Source organism: Agelaius phoeniceus, chromosome 5 (assembly GCF_051311805.1).
Source record: "Agelaius phoeniceus isolate bAgePho1 chromosome 5, bAgePho1.hap1, whole genome shotgun sequence".
NCBI lineage: Eukaryota > Metazoa > Chordata > Aves > Passeriformes > Icteridae > Agelaius > Agelaius phoeniceus.
Window position 1 is genome coordinate 24,324,405 of NC_135269.1, and position 14,748 is coordinate 24,339,152.

Genomic DNA, 14,748 nt, shown 5'->3' on the forward strand with positions numbered 1-14,748 from the left:
CTTTTGTTACTTGCTATCTCCTGGCTAGAGAGTTGCTTTAGGTTTATATCCCTCAGTCAAAGGAAAGACCTTACTATGTCAATCCCATGTGTCAGATCTTCTCCTCCTCCTCCTCCTGGCTCACACTAGGTGGTGCCTGGCTGTGTCAGGGAACCTTCTTCCCCGTTCCTCTGATGCTGGAAGGGCTGGTTCAGTGGCCTCAGCACCTTCTCTCGGAGACACCTGGCTCTGAGGGCAGTGCCCAGGGCAGTGTCTCTGTGTGCCACAGCAGGAGCCTTCCCTTGGTGTGATTCCTGCTGCTCACCCTCCCCTTCTGCACAGCCGTGTCAGCAGCAAGGTGAGCCTCACACTCTCTCTGGCCTCTGTCCCAGATGGGTGCTTGCAGGAAGGTTTCTATGGGAACCAGGGGCAGGAAAAACCTGCCTACCATGTTCAGTGCTCTAATGTCAGGGATAGGAGAGCAGGCAGGGGAGGGATCCCCAGCAAGGTAGAGGCCAGGGCGTGATGACATGGACAAGGGAGGGCGTTCCATCTGCTACACCTGTACTGGGACAAGGAGAGACTCACTGAGCACTCTCTGCCCTGTTTGCAAGCACTGTGGTTAATTCTCTTATTAGGGGCTTTTTTCTCAGCCACGTGCCTGACACCCTGGCCTGGCTGCTCCACAGCAGGTTGTGTCAGCAGTGTTGTACATGCAATGAAGGTTAACAGTGGCTGAGAGGAAGCTCTACTCACAAGCTCAAGGCACTCAGGGTGGATTCAGAGCACAGGCAATGACAAGCATGGCACACATACCATGTGGTGACTGCATTCCTAATAAAGGCCATTGGAAACAGGGTTAACTGGGCTGAGAGAAGGCAGGGGAAGAGGACACCTTGCAGGCTCAGGAACAGAGCAGCCATGGTTGCAAGGCAGTGAAAAAAACATCAAAATCCATTCACAGCAATGTTGAAGTAAGTAATGTCAGCCAATCTACCTGCTTGGGGTGCATGCTCTGTGTGTTCCCATGTAATATGAGCATGCAGATGCTCATTTTGTAATTTTTGCTATGTCTTCAACTACTAAGAGAAGAGTTGGTGCTAAGGGAACAAATGGACTGGAGTGTAGGGAAGAACCCACAAACATTTACAGAACTGGTGGACATGCAACTGACCATCCTGTGGACAAAACTACTTCTCAGAAACAAAAGCTGAATTTTATTTTTTATTGTTTGTTTGCAATTCTTTTTGCCATAAGCTTTAGTGTCAGAATGGACCAGAGTGTCTGCTCATCCTTTCTGGCCTTTCTCAGGCAGAGAGCTGTTTAAATCCATAAGGAGGAAACCTTATCATTTGTGTTCCCAGACAGAGATGTTTTCTATGCTTTTGCAGTGGTGTGCATCTGCTTATCTTGGAGTGCTGTAGCAAGTCACTTCCTGGCTGCAGGTGCTCACTGGAAAGTTCACTGAGATGCAGAGGCCATATAACCTTGTAGTAATAAGAACTGTGAAACAACTTGGATAGGGCCTGTGGGATGAATCCCTGGGTTCCTCCTTTTAGCAGCTTACAGTCATAAGTAGCTTTAATGAAAAGGGAAGTTGGAAAAGCCATCCTAGGTGTGCAAATGTTAGTTTGTCCCAGGTTCTTTCCCAAGGAAGTGTGACTGATCTATCCCAGCACTGGCTTTATCTGCTTGGTAGAGGTGGCTCTTGCTGTCTCCCACACACAAATTGTAAGGTTGATCTTAAAGTCCAGAATCTCTCTGATTATGGAAGTATTCCATTGTTTTCCTGGAAATCCCCATTGAAATCCCTATAAAAATATGCTGTTAACTAGTGTCAGGAAAGCAAGGAGGGGAACTCTATTGCCTGATTTAGTTCAGAGGAGCCTGGTTTGTGACTCATTGCAGAGGTACTTGATAGTGTCTTGTCTACATCCACATGCTTCAGGGACTTGTATTCTGCAGCCCTACACACTTTACTCCTGTGCTTTGTGGTGCTACTCCTAGTCTCTTTTGGACTTAGAGCATCTAATGATTACCCTTTAAACCCTTTTCACCACTCCTGTCCCTTCTCCATGGTCAGTGTCTTCAGAGAATGATGATGTGTGGGCTCTTTTCTTAGTTTACATCATTAAATAAAGGAGTCCCAATATGCAATGGAAAAGTTGTTAAAAGTTGACTTGTTTTTTGACATTCTTTCAACCAGCATTGACATTCTTTCAACCAATGCTTTTTTGACATTCTTTCAACCAATGCTGTTATTTCCACAAGAAATTTGGCAAATGACAGTGTGCTCTTTCTAGCTGGTCAGTAGGTATGAAACCAAAAGGAAATTCCAGTCTCTGGAATTTATTTCTTGTATACTAAGGAATTTAATTTTCACATGAGGAAGTTGTATGTGATGGGTCTGTCAGTCCTCCACCATGTTCTTGGATGTTAATTGAATTCTCTCATCACCCTTTTTTTCTTTTTATAACAGGAGTGTAGCATCTCACCTCTGTGGACAGCATTTCTGGACCTGCTGACACCTGTGGCACTCAGCCTTGCCTAGTGCAATGTCAGGTGAGCACACAGAAATTGACACAGTATCTTCTCATTTCCTTCCTTGCTCTGTCTTCAGCTGAAACTTCATAACAAAGGTTTCTGGTTCCAAGATCCATTCTTTACATGAACATACTTTCTGGTCAGATTGAGAGAGAGGAAACTTTGTGACCCAGGAGCATTTTTCACTCAGGGTGAACTCAGTTTCTTCTTTTACAATGTAGAAGCTTTTTCAGACATTGTACAGAGAGGAAGAAGGAAGTTGAAATGTGTTCTGCCTTCCCCATTTTTCCTTAAGATTTGCTTGATTCTGTTCTCCCCCCAGCACTTCCCCCAAGTGAGTGGCTCACAATGACTGTGAGAGATTTTTGCTGTACAATGGTAGCTCTAGGACAGGCAGAATGCTGAAGAATAACTGGAGTTCAGGTGTGGACTTCTGAGATAGAAGCTTTCCTAAAACTAGGCGGTCTTCTTAGAGAAGCCAACTTTCCCACCCTGTACTTTTTTCTAGACCTTCCTGGTCAAGCTGGTTATTTCAGGGCACATAACCCTGGGGGAGACTGTGCTTCAAGGCCAGGTAAACCTTTGTCTTGCTGAGAGAACAATAGAAGACTTTCTGTTGTTTATCTGCTTCAATTGCGAGACTTGATGGCTGCTTGTATTCCAAGGGAAGCTGTTCACTGGGACTCTACCTGAGACTGGAAGGGTGCTTGTCTTGAACACAAAATACCAAGGTTATAGGCATACTTTGATTGCTGCATCTCTCTATACATGATCTGACAATATCCCAGCCCCTTGAGAAAAAAAGAGAGCAGTTGAGCATCTTTCTGAGGGCTCTGATTTTTCATTCTGGTGCCTGAGTGACAGTTTCAGGGAACTCTGGAGTTCTGCTGGTACTGGTCCATAGGAGGAATTTACTTCTGCAAAATAATATTAATTTGGTGATAATACCCCTGGCTTGTTGCTAATCACACAGCTTTTCCAAGCAGGTGAGTGATCATGTGATGCCATGGAACTATTTCTCTTCCCTAAGAATTGCTTTCTTAGAGATAACTCCATTTGGCCCTTTTACCTCTTTTGCTCAATAAAAAAGAACAAAACATCTGAAATTACTGGCTTCCCTGGTGAAGTGGGAGCTGTCTCAATGTTTAGAGTAGCAGTAGCAACAAACTGATGAGTGAGTCCTTCCCATGCTGGAACAGTCTGTAAGGAATGTGTATCTTCCAAGAATGTTCTTCCAGATTTTCACTGCTATGTGTTGATCTCTTTCTGTTTAGGCCATCACACTCCCTCTGCTGGGGGTCCCTTCTCAGCACTCACACCCAGCATTTGGCCTCAGGAGATCCTGGCAAAATACACACAGGTACAGTGTGGGACAGGGTGAGGACGTTCTCTGGCTCTGCAAAAGTAGAGCGAACCTGGTGGCTTCTGGTGGTTTCTGAAAACCACAGGGAAAAGGAGAGAGAGGTGCACTTTTCCTCCAATGCTTTGGTTATGGACTTCACATGTTTTGTGGTTGCATCCTTTTGCAAGAGGATCTTGCAGAGCACAAAGAAACTTCTGTGAATTATTTCCCTGCTGTTTTGCAACTATTGCTCCACTGTAAAAATGTTGACACCCTCAGGGAGCCACTGTCATCATCAAGCTACTCTGGATGGCTTGTGCATGGCAGGAAATACTTGTTACCAGGTGGGTAGAGCAGGAAGGAAGGAAGCAGCTGTGGAATTTTGTAATTTAGCCACAGTGTTTGCTGATAGCAGATTAAAGCTTTTTGTTGGAGGTATTTTGGCAGTGCTTCTTGTTTCTGAGGTGCTGCCTGGTTGCAGTGCGTGCAAGAATCCCCACAGGAGGTGCAGGTGGGCTTGCAGGAGAGGGGAGAGAGCAGTAGGTGTTTACTCCTAAAAAAATCCTGGAGGTAATCTCCAGTGTGTATCCCCCAGTACACCACAATGCCAACCATGAGCACAGATGAGGAAGGTTGAGATTTGGGTCATGGACCTTAACTTTTTTTGGCCTATAATTTGGACTTGCATCACAGGTGCAAATCCCAGTTTTTCCTGCTGCCTTTCAAAAGAAATTTGAGAGCAACAGGCAGAAGATGGAGTGGTGCAGGGAGCTGAGTTTGCAGTGTGTGTGCAGAGGTAACAGGAAGGACAGCTGTGTATTAGTGATGCAGGCAGTAGAGGCCACTTTAGCTGGTGTGCGTATATTCCTCAGTCCGTGAGGAGGGCTGTGCTCACCTCCAGGTGAGCAGTTCTGAGCTTGATAAGATGCTGAGCTCAAGTCCTGCTGGGAAAATCTGTATAGTTTTTTTCCATGGAAAAGTCAAAATGGGAATGGCAGGCAACGTCTCCTCAGCTGGGAATTGTGGTGGGAGGCTTTAAAAATTAAGGGGCAAGGGGTCTAGTTGCTCAAAGGACACAGAGTGGGCAGTGGTGGGATGAGGCAATATCTATGTGTCTCTGGTTATTCAGTGATAAACTGCTGAAAATGTCTGTTTTCCTTCCTCACATCTCCCAGAAAGAAGAATCCGTGGAGCAGCCGGAATTCCGTTATGATGAATTCGGTTTCCGAGTTGACAAGGAAGGTAAAACCAGTCCCGTCCCTCCCACTTGCATTGTGTTCAGCCCTTCCATGCTTTCAAGTGTGGCAGGATTTTACATCCATTCTGTGCTAAGTCTTGTCTACCCACCTGTTTCTGTATCCTGCTATTTGTAATCAAGTTCAGAGCATAGACCGTGCAGCAATCATTTCCATCACCTTATGCTGTGCCATGGGGAAGAGGGAGAAAATTTGAGGAGTTACCATTTCCATTAGCAGCTGCATGTTGGAGAAGGGCAACTTTCCCAGTTCACAGTGGGATCTCCATTGTGTTCAGTAGCACTGTAAGGGGTCATAGCAGGCACAGTGAAATGTGCTGTCTGCTGAAAAACTCATAGCCAAGGAAAGAGGTGGTATGTTCTGCCCACCTCAGCATCTCAAGCAATGTGTAGGGCAAATTGTAGGGGAAAAACCTACATCCTAGTTTTTCTGCAAGCTACGGAGGCAGACAACCACATAGAAGGAGGCATGGAGTGCTGTTGAAGCTGAGCATTAAACTACAAGAGCTGGCTGCCTTAGCAAAGAGGAAGAGAAAGAAGTAGGAGATGTAGGAATTGTTTCATGTGCTCTGGGGGTCATTCCTAGGGCTCAGGCTATATAGTGTAAGGGCAGAAGTTGTTTGCATGTGTGCCCTGAGGCACCTTGAGTCATGGAGGATCCTCTTTGAAGCAATGACCTGAAGATGAGAACAGAACACAGTGATTTTTTTTCAGCCAGAACATCTGTGCATTATAAAATCAGCAGAAAGATTTGGAGTGCATTGCTGGGATGTATTATATGATGAAGGACAGAGTGCCTTATGTCAAACCTGTCCTTGTGCTAAAGTATCTATTTTAGGAAGCCAGCCTCAGGTTAAGGTGCTCTCTCATTGTGAATTTGGAAGTGTCCTTATTAAAGCATTTTTGGTGATTAAATATCCCCAAAGTTAACATTTTGCACCTCATTACTTCCATGAGCATATAGCTTCTGCTTTCCAGCTCTGAGGCTTGCTATGCTTTTGTCAGCCTGATTTACAGATCCTTACAAAACCCAGCAGGATGACTGCTGCCAGGATCTTGTTTAATTCCAGCCACACTGTGGTCTAAATCATGAGTAAGTAGAGACTAGAAGCCTGCCGGCAGCTTCTTTAGTTCTCAAGGTCCCAAGCCTTCTGCTTATGACCATAAAATTTGCTGCATGGAGTGGGCAGTTAGAAACCAACCTTTGCCTTTCCATGCTCTGACTGGAAGATATGAATGTTTTGAATGTGCTTTTTTCAGATGGCCATCCTATTCCCCACCCTGCCGTGTGTTCATTTCCTCTCCTGTTCCCTCTCTCACTTGTTTCCATTTCTTTCTCTTCCCTTTGCTGAAGCAGATGGTGCTGAGCCAAACTCCAGCAAGCTTCTGGGGGTCCCACTGACAGAGGAGCCACAGCAGAGGCTTAAGTGGCAGGCTCATCTGGAATTCACACACAACCATGATGTGGGTGACCTCACCTGGGACAAAATTGAGGTCACCCTGCCACATTCAGACAAGCTGCGCTCCCTGGTGCTCGCCGGCATCCCACATAGCATGAGGCCACAGGTGAGAGTGCTGCCTGTTCTGGGCAGGCACTCCTGCCTGGAGTGAGAGATCACGGAATGGGATCTCTTGAGATGGCACTTGAGAGGGTGCCAGATTATGGCTTTCTGTGGCTGAGTGACTTCTGTCTCTGTTCACCCTGTCCCCCCAGCTGTGGATGCGCCTTTCAGGGGCTTTGCAGAAGAAGAGGAACTCAGAGATGTCGTATCGAGATATCGTGAAAAACAGCTCTAACGATGAAACCATTGCTGCCAAACAGGTAGGAGATCCTTCAAGTGCTCAGTGGGACGAAGGGCAGGATTTGCTGTGTGAGGAGGATGGGGTGCCTGCCTGACACCTGCAGCAGGGGCAGTTGAGAGGATGTGTGGTTAAATCCTGCTAAAGCTTAATCCTGTGGGGCATATTTCTCCTCTGTTTTGAGGAAAAACAATTATTTCCTCTGCTCTTTCAGGGGACAGCAGGAAAAGGTTTAGAAAATGTGGCAGCAGCTCTCTGGCCACATACAGCAACAGACAACTTTCCCAGGCCTTTCTGGGAAAAGGCTGTGAGAAGATCAGAGAAAAGAATGAGAAACAATTCTTATCTTAACTTGCTGCACGTGTTGTTGTGAACATGTGGAATGTGTTATGGAGATTGGTTTACCAAAGGGTGGTTTCCTAATTAGGCAATGGGGATGATGTTTTAATTAAACGACCAATCAAGTACACTTGTATCGTAACTGTCTATAAAAGCAATGGATTTCTTAATAAAGATAGATTGATCAGCCCTCTGTGAATCATGGAGTCAATGCTAATAATTACCTATCAGGGGCCCATTGCTATGATATCTGGTGACTGCTGACTTGTACTGCAGCCTAGGCTGAAGGCACAGGAGCTCCCTGCCATGATAAGAAAAATGCTGCAATTGCATCTCAGCAAACATTCTCATAGTCACTGAGGGAAGGGAAGGATGAAAGGCTGACAGATGCAACTCTGTTGTGGCAGCCGCTTTCAGGGCCTGTCTTTGTTCCCTCAAACACAAAGTTTCTGAACATCTATTAAAGACTGTTAAAGGGTGTTTTCCCTCTTCCTTTGACCTCATGGATTTGGCCAGGTTGTTGGTTTTTCTCTGGAATACATTCTTTGGGAAACTGTGCTTGAAATCCAAGCAGATGTAATTCCCAACTAGTGTATGTTTCCTATTGTCAGTGGTGAAACTAGGGTCTGAGTTTAGGCAAGTATTTCTAGGGATTTGACAAGCCACTGTCTGCACTGGCATTTTCCTACATGTCAGTGAAGGCTGTTAAACTGACCCCAGATGCTTGGACAGGGACATCTTCTTTGGTGCCTGAGGACTTACGGGTGTGTGTGGGGAGGCAGAGTTCCCTGAGGCAGGGGGCAGGGGGAAGTGCAGAGAGCTGAAGGCAGTTTTTCAGATGTGGCAAACTGATTCTGTCCTTGTTTATGGCTGCCTGACAGATTGAAAAGGACTTGCTACGCACAATGCCCAGCAACGCCTGCTTCTCCAACATGAACAGCATCGGGGTGCCACGGCTGCGCAGGATACTACGAGGACTTGCCTGGCTCTACCCAGACATTGGATATTGTCAGGGCACTGGCATGGTAACCTGCTTTCAGAGTGTCTTTGTGATAGGAATCAGTTTGTCTCTGGCTGCTACACCAGAGTGTGAATGATTTGAGGTAGTGCTGCCAGATACTGTGGTCTACAGGTGAGCTGAAGAGAAACCCCTTCCACCTGGAAGACTTTTCCTAAGGAAGGGAGAGCAGAATAGCACCATACACCCAAAGATACAGAAGACTTTGATCCATCTGTTGGGGAGGGGGCAGTCATTATACTGAGGAGAAATCCCTTCACTGGAGACTGCAGTAGAGCTCCTGCAGAAGGAAGATTTTTGTCACCTAAATACTGATCCATCTCTCCATCTGAGAAAGTGGGGAAAGAGTTCTACTCTTAGAACATGCAGTTTTTCTTCCTTCAAAATCCTAGGTGGCTGCCTCTCTGCTGCTCTTCTTGGAGGAGGAAGATGCCTTCTGGATGATGTGTGCTATCATTGAGGAATTGGTTCCTGCCTCCTACTTCAGCACCACCCTCATGGGCGTGCAGACAGACCAGCGTGTCCTGCGGCAGCTCATCGTGCAGTACTTGCCCCGCCTGGACAAGCTGCTACAGGAGCACGACATTGGTAAAAGTGTGCCCTAGAAATTTCTTGCCAGGGTGACATGCAGACAAAGAGCATTGATTTTTTTTTACAAAGGGGAGCATCAGGGAGAGGAGCAAACCTCCTGACTCTGGAGGCAATGCATGGAGGAAAGCCCTTAGGAGAGTCCACCTTCACTGGCAGACTGACTTCCTCTGTTGTGATTATTTTCCATGTCTCTGTTCACAGAGCTCTCCCTGATCACCTTGCACTGGTTCCTCACCTCTTTTGCTAGTGTTGTCCACATCAAGCTGCTGCTGCGTATTTGGGACCTCTTCTTCTACGAGGGCTCTCTGGTGCTGTTCCAAGTCACTTTGGGCATGCTAAGTATGAAGGTAATTCCCAACTTCCTCCTTTATTGTACTTCAGTGTTTAATTCTGAGATTTAGGGACAAGAAGGTTTTGTATCCTCTTTCTGTATGTGGTTTGGAAGTGTGTTAGGGAAGACGATGTGCGCTGCCTTCAGAACTGGAGGCTGTGAAAAACTTCTAAGGCACTTCACAGAAATTAGAGATTGCTGTTTCCTGTGCATACCTCATTTGTTTCCACATAATTAAACCTTGCAGCTGCCACCCTCTAATCAGTCTAGATCCCAACCTGAGGGTCCATCTTATCTAAACCAAAACTGAGATACCTCTTGATTTTGCACAATCTGGGAGGAAAGAGAAAGCCAAAGTTGTGATCATCTGGGAAGTTTTGGATGGTATTGCTTGAATGCTCTAAGAGATGACTGTGTTTGATTTGGCTGGCCTGATCTTTTCCTTTTCTATGTGAAAAACAATTTTGTATCCAGTTTACTGTGTGAAGGGCAAGGTCGATCCTGACAGGAGTAAGGGTGAGGTGGAACACAATTTGACATAGTGCTCTAGCGTACACCTCCCATTCTCTTATTCCTAGCAAGATCCCTGCTGTGACTAGTCCCAGTGGTTGGTGCAGAACAGGTTTGAGTTTGGTTTTCTGTGCTGATTTGATTTCATTTCAATGGTGAATGCTGTGATTCAAAAAAATGCCAGCTAGAATTCTTGGAGGAGAGTGCAGTAGAAGATGCTGTTCCCCTCTCAAAAGTAACTAGGACTTTTCCTGTTGAAGGTTTTTATATGGAATTTTCTAGTTTTACCTGCCCAGTCTGTACTGGGAATGTAAAACTGCATCTAGAAGCCTCAGGAGCACAGTTGTCATGCTCACCCCTCCATGAAGTAAAAATGTCTGTGTTGTTGCAGGAGGATGAGCTGATCCAGTCCGAGAACTCTGCCTCGATCTTCAACACGCTGTCAGACATCCCGAGCCAGATCGAAGATGCGGATGTGCTGCTGCGAGAGGCCATGCGCGTGGCTGGCTCGCTGACCGATGTGGCCGTGGAGACGCAGCGCCGCAAACACCTGGCCTACCTCATTGCTGAGCAGGGGCAGCTGCTCAACTCCAGCACCACTGTCAACAACCTGTCCAAAGTGGGTGCACAGGGTCCCTTTTTACCATGCCTTACAGATTCCCACCCAATTACCATTTGGGACCAGGAGGTCCTCCTGTTTGAGAGGATTTTTGGTTCCAGGATAATTGTTAGCCAGTGAAGAAAATGTATTGGGAAGTCCTATACCAATTACATGCTGCCAGTTCCATCCTGGTTGATAAATCCCCAGATGAAAGGGATATTAGCCCTGATTGTAATTATCATTCATGAGAGTGATGATGAAATGTGATGCATTTCATTAATAGAAACTAAAAGAAACAACATATGCTTTTGGCAGTATTTGCTTGAAGCACACAGAGTAGGAACTGAATTTAATCCATTAGTAAGAAACTGGTACACTAAAATAACCTTGGAAGGTAGAGTCAAAAAACAGCAGCAGGTGCTTTTGAGGGGCCAAATTAAAAATGCAGCAGTGTTTAATCTTAGACTAAAATCTACAGTTGCAGACAACACACTCAGGCAATTCTAAAATGTAATACCCATCCACTTAGAAATTTATATGCAATCATGTGTGGAACTGCTTTTTGCAACAAATAGAATTAGAGTTAAAATTATTTACATGGATCATGGTTGATTCTTGAACTTCAATTATGCTTTTGTAATAATTAAAGTATACATAACCTATTGAACATGGAGCAGATGGAGAAGTAAAGCTGATTCAATGCATTAGGACTAGAGCGGCTCCTGTCGAAAACTGCCAGTTCACTGGCCTGCCCCTTATAGTGGTAGCTGTCAGGACTGCTTGCCCAGAGCTGACTGGTGTGGAGGGTTGCTTTATTTTATTTCTGAAATCTGTCCTAATGTGTGCACTTTGTTCTCTGTTGCCTCTCCCACAGATTGTGAGACGCAGGACTCAGCGCAGGAAATCCGGCATCACCTCTCTGCTTTTTGGTAAGGACAATCCTGTGCTTTTCGTGTGCCTTTCGTGGTCGGTGGCTAGAGCAGCTTAGGAAGGAGGGGAGCAGGCAAAGCAGGGAAACATTGGGACAGAGGGATTGGAGAGAAGGGAGTCAGAACTGAAGGATGAGAGGGAAGAAGTGTAGTTTACTACTTGATTTCTTTGATCTTACTGCTGGCTGGGGGTCTATGTACAAATCACGAACAGGACGGGACTGCTGTGTAACGTGCTTTGAGCTGTTTTATTTTTCAGCATCAGTCTCATTACATGATTATGACAATGGGAAGATGCCATCAGCTCACATCGCAGGCAGCAGACCAAGAACTTAATTTACAACTTACTTTATAAGTTTTTTGACCAATGACACAAAGCAAAAGCATATTGATAGTAGTTCTATCTAACTACTATAAGCACATGTACCCTTGGTTAAAACAATGCCTGCTTATTTCAAATACAATACCTGCTTGTAAGCCTTAAAACACAATGCACAGAGCTCCATTGTTAAGCTTAAAACTTCCTAATATCTTGCTAGATAAACTACAGAAAAGTAGCTTAAGGAGTTATTCTAGACAAGCATTAATACACAGACCATTGTTCTATTTGTCCTTACTTTTCTACATTTTACATAATTTTTCTGCTGACCTATCTCAAGGCTACTGCTTAGCTCCAATCACAGTTCTGCTGTCTCTGAGGCCTGCCTTTTGCAGCTTTCCCAAAACCCTCTGATTTTATGGATTCCCACAGATCTGAGCTCAGAAAGTAAATTTTAGGTTAGACAATCCATGAATAGTGGACCACGGGAGGTGCATCTCAGCCCAGCTGTAATGTCCTTATTACACTCACCAACAGGTCAAACACATTTTCTGGCAGACCTTATGCAGTCCACAGGCTGGATGTGGTACTCTCTGATCTTACTCTGCTCAGTTCAGGAAGATGTGAGACAGGGCAGGATGTCTAGTGTGTCACCCATCAAAATTATAAATGAAAGGATCATTATGTTTTCCTTACTTATTCTGAGAGTTTGATGTTGTTACTTCAACAGCAAGGGGAAGTCTTGCTTTTGACTCTTAATTTTCTACACTTATGAGCTGAGCCAACATATGTCCAGAAAGGACACAGTCAGAATAGCTTTTGCAGGGGTTTAAGAGTAACTTATTTCTTGACTCCATAAGAGCCCTTTCTGCTGTAAGCCTCAGTGTCATCACCTTACTTGAAATTGGCTAGCCTTCTTGAAATTGCCACATGTCACCACAGGAATTGTTTTTCCGGAAGAAGACAACATACTGAATTTGCAGGGCTTAAAACAGTGTTCCTGTTGTTGTTGAAATGGCCTGAATAAATCTAAAAATGGGCTTTACTGGTCTTTCCAGAGAGGAGCTTTTCTGATGTTCTCCAGGAAGCTGATATATTGTCACAGGTTTCCTACAAGCACATAGAGCATTACATAGAAAAATTATGGTGGAAAGCCATGATTCTGTAAAGTCAAGCATGCAGAAGTGAAGAAACGCAGGAAAGTTGCTTGTGCAATCTAAACTCAGAGCTTTTGTATGTAATGTTATCATACAGTTGGTACAGACTGAACTGGCAGGGAGCTTGGCTGCCACATGTACCTATCTTGTGTCTCAGTCTCCTTGACAGTTTGAGTATTTTTATGGAGGTGATAGTGAGTTATGCACTTGCACAAAGATAAAATTTAGGTTCAAGTTTCAAAATATATCAGTGGTAGAACAGAGATAATCGATAGGGTTTTATCATTTCAGTGGGGCTTCTGTACAATGACCATCATGCGTTCTACCTAACATTATTCTTAGTATTTAAAATGTTGGTTAAAACTGAGAAGTTGTCGTCCTGCAGCAGTTTACCACAATGGAAAAATTCAACCCAAGTGAGAGGAAGGAAAGCTTGTATGTGATAAATTCACCCTCTACCAGGAACTGACAATCAATCCTAAATGTAAAGTCTGCTGCCTCTGATAGTTACTGTGTAAAACTGGTACTTAGCCCTCATCTGGGAGGGAAGAAGAGCTTACCCAGAGCTTAATTCTTCTTCCTTAGAGTGAATTCAGATGTGTAGTAACTTGGGCAGGAGTCATAGAATCACAGGAGCACTGTTTAGAAGAGACCTCTCAGTGTCTGTATTCCGAAGTCTCCTGCTTAAAGCAGACTCTTGCTTATGCTAGATCAGGTTGGTCAGGGCTTTGTGTAGTTGAGATTCAAAGAGTTGAACGAGATTTACAATGCAGGAAGAGAAAGAAATAATGAAAGATTATTTGGTGGAGAGCAGAATGTGCAAGAGGTGTTTTCCTGTTGTGTGGGCATTGCAGCAAGGGAATGCAGAAGAGCTCCTCCTGTGCAGAGCTATGCAGCTCATCAGTCTTTGCAGGCTCAGAGTAGAGCCTGCTCACATGTGGCTGATCATGCAGCGTGGTTTCCTGTTTGGAAATGTGGGTGCTGAAGTTTGAAAGTGAACATGTTGAGTGCAGTGAGGTGAGTCTGGAGGACACGCCAGCTGCTTTCCTCTGTACCATGCCCACTCTAAGGTGGGAGAGTGTGGAACTTGATCCCCACATCTCCTGCTTGTGTTTGGCTAGGATTGATCTGAGTACAGAGAGAAGAGCACGGTGTTTTGGCCAGATGGGACTGAGAGATGACAGAAAGAATCAATGATCTATGTAAATGAGAGAAGCCCACAGAGCTAGTGTAGCTGTGGTTTAGTTTCTTCTCTAGTCTCATTTTATTTTAGCAGCATGAAATTTCTGGGAACCCCCGACGTCTGTGTGCTGACCTATCTATTTTCAGTCTCTGCATCTCTGAATAGTGAGAGTTCTGGCATGCTCTGTACCTACCCCTGGATACAGAGGAGGAGATTTTGTTATTTTTTAATTGCTTGGACTGGGAGTAACTGTGCCCCACAATTTTTCTAGTTCAGAAGCGAAGTTCAATTTTCTCTTAAGTTCTCTGTATCTGATGTCTCTCAAATAATTTAATGTAGCAAATAGAAAACAATTATAAAAGTAATTTTATACCTAATTTTGTGCTTTTATTTATGTTTTTTAAGGTTTGGGTCTTTTTAATTAGGATCACATGATTAAGAGATACTCTTAATCAGTTTTTAATTAGCAGAAGCTTAATGTGTATATAGCTGTTGCAGCAGCTGTAGCTCAGGCCATGCTTTATTCATATGGTTTTCTATAATGCTGCTAGAAGATAAGCAGAGTAATAATTTGCTAGCCAATGATTTACTTGGCTCCTGAATAAAAGCTGTGTTTGTACAAACATTGGAAATCAGTGAAAAAATATGTCAGTTTAAATGTTAATTTTGTTAATCAAGCTACCACATCTTCAGTATATTATAGAGGGAGCAATAGATATAGATAGATATATGAAAGTGCACTTTGGATTTAATACAAAATGATTATTTTAGAAAAATAAGCAAATGTTTCATTGTTCCCAAACATCATATACCCAGTGTTTAAGGCATTTAGATACATTAACTGTCTAAA

General features: G+C 44.4%; 1 protein-coding gene across 3 annotated transcripts in view; it reads left to right on the forward strand.

Moving 5' to 3' along the window:
- The window catches only part of SGSM3 (small G protein signaling modulator 3), a 29,969-nt gene that overhangs the window by 7,268 nt on the left and 7,953 nt on the right, over positions 1-14,748 (forward strand). For all 3 annotated transcript variants that reach the window (XM_054632437.2, XM_077178618.1, XM_077178619.1), the window contains 10 exons: positions 2,459-2,541; positions 3,798-3,883; positions 5,041-5,107; positions 6,478-6,686; positions 6,835-6,942; positions 8,141-8,284; positions 8,670-8,865; positions 9,070-9,215; positions 10,101-10,328; positions 11,185-11,239. In XM_054632437.2, the coding sequence (XP_054488412.1) occupies positions 2,535-2,541; positions 3,798-3,883; positions 5,041-5,107; positions 6,478-6,686; positions 6,835-6,942; positions 8,141-8,284; positions 8,670-8,865; positions 9,070-9,215; positions 10,101-10,328; positions 11,185-11,239 (1,246 nt within the window). In that variant the 5' untranslated portion in view covers positions 2,459-2,534. The remainder of the gene's footprint in view (positions 1-2,458; positions 2,542-3,797; positions 3,884-5,040; positions 5,108-6,477; positions 6,687-6,834; positions 6,943-8,140; positions 8,285-8,669; positions 8,866-9,069; positions 9,216-10,100; positions 10,329-11,184; positions 11,240-14,748) is intronic.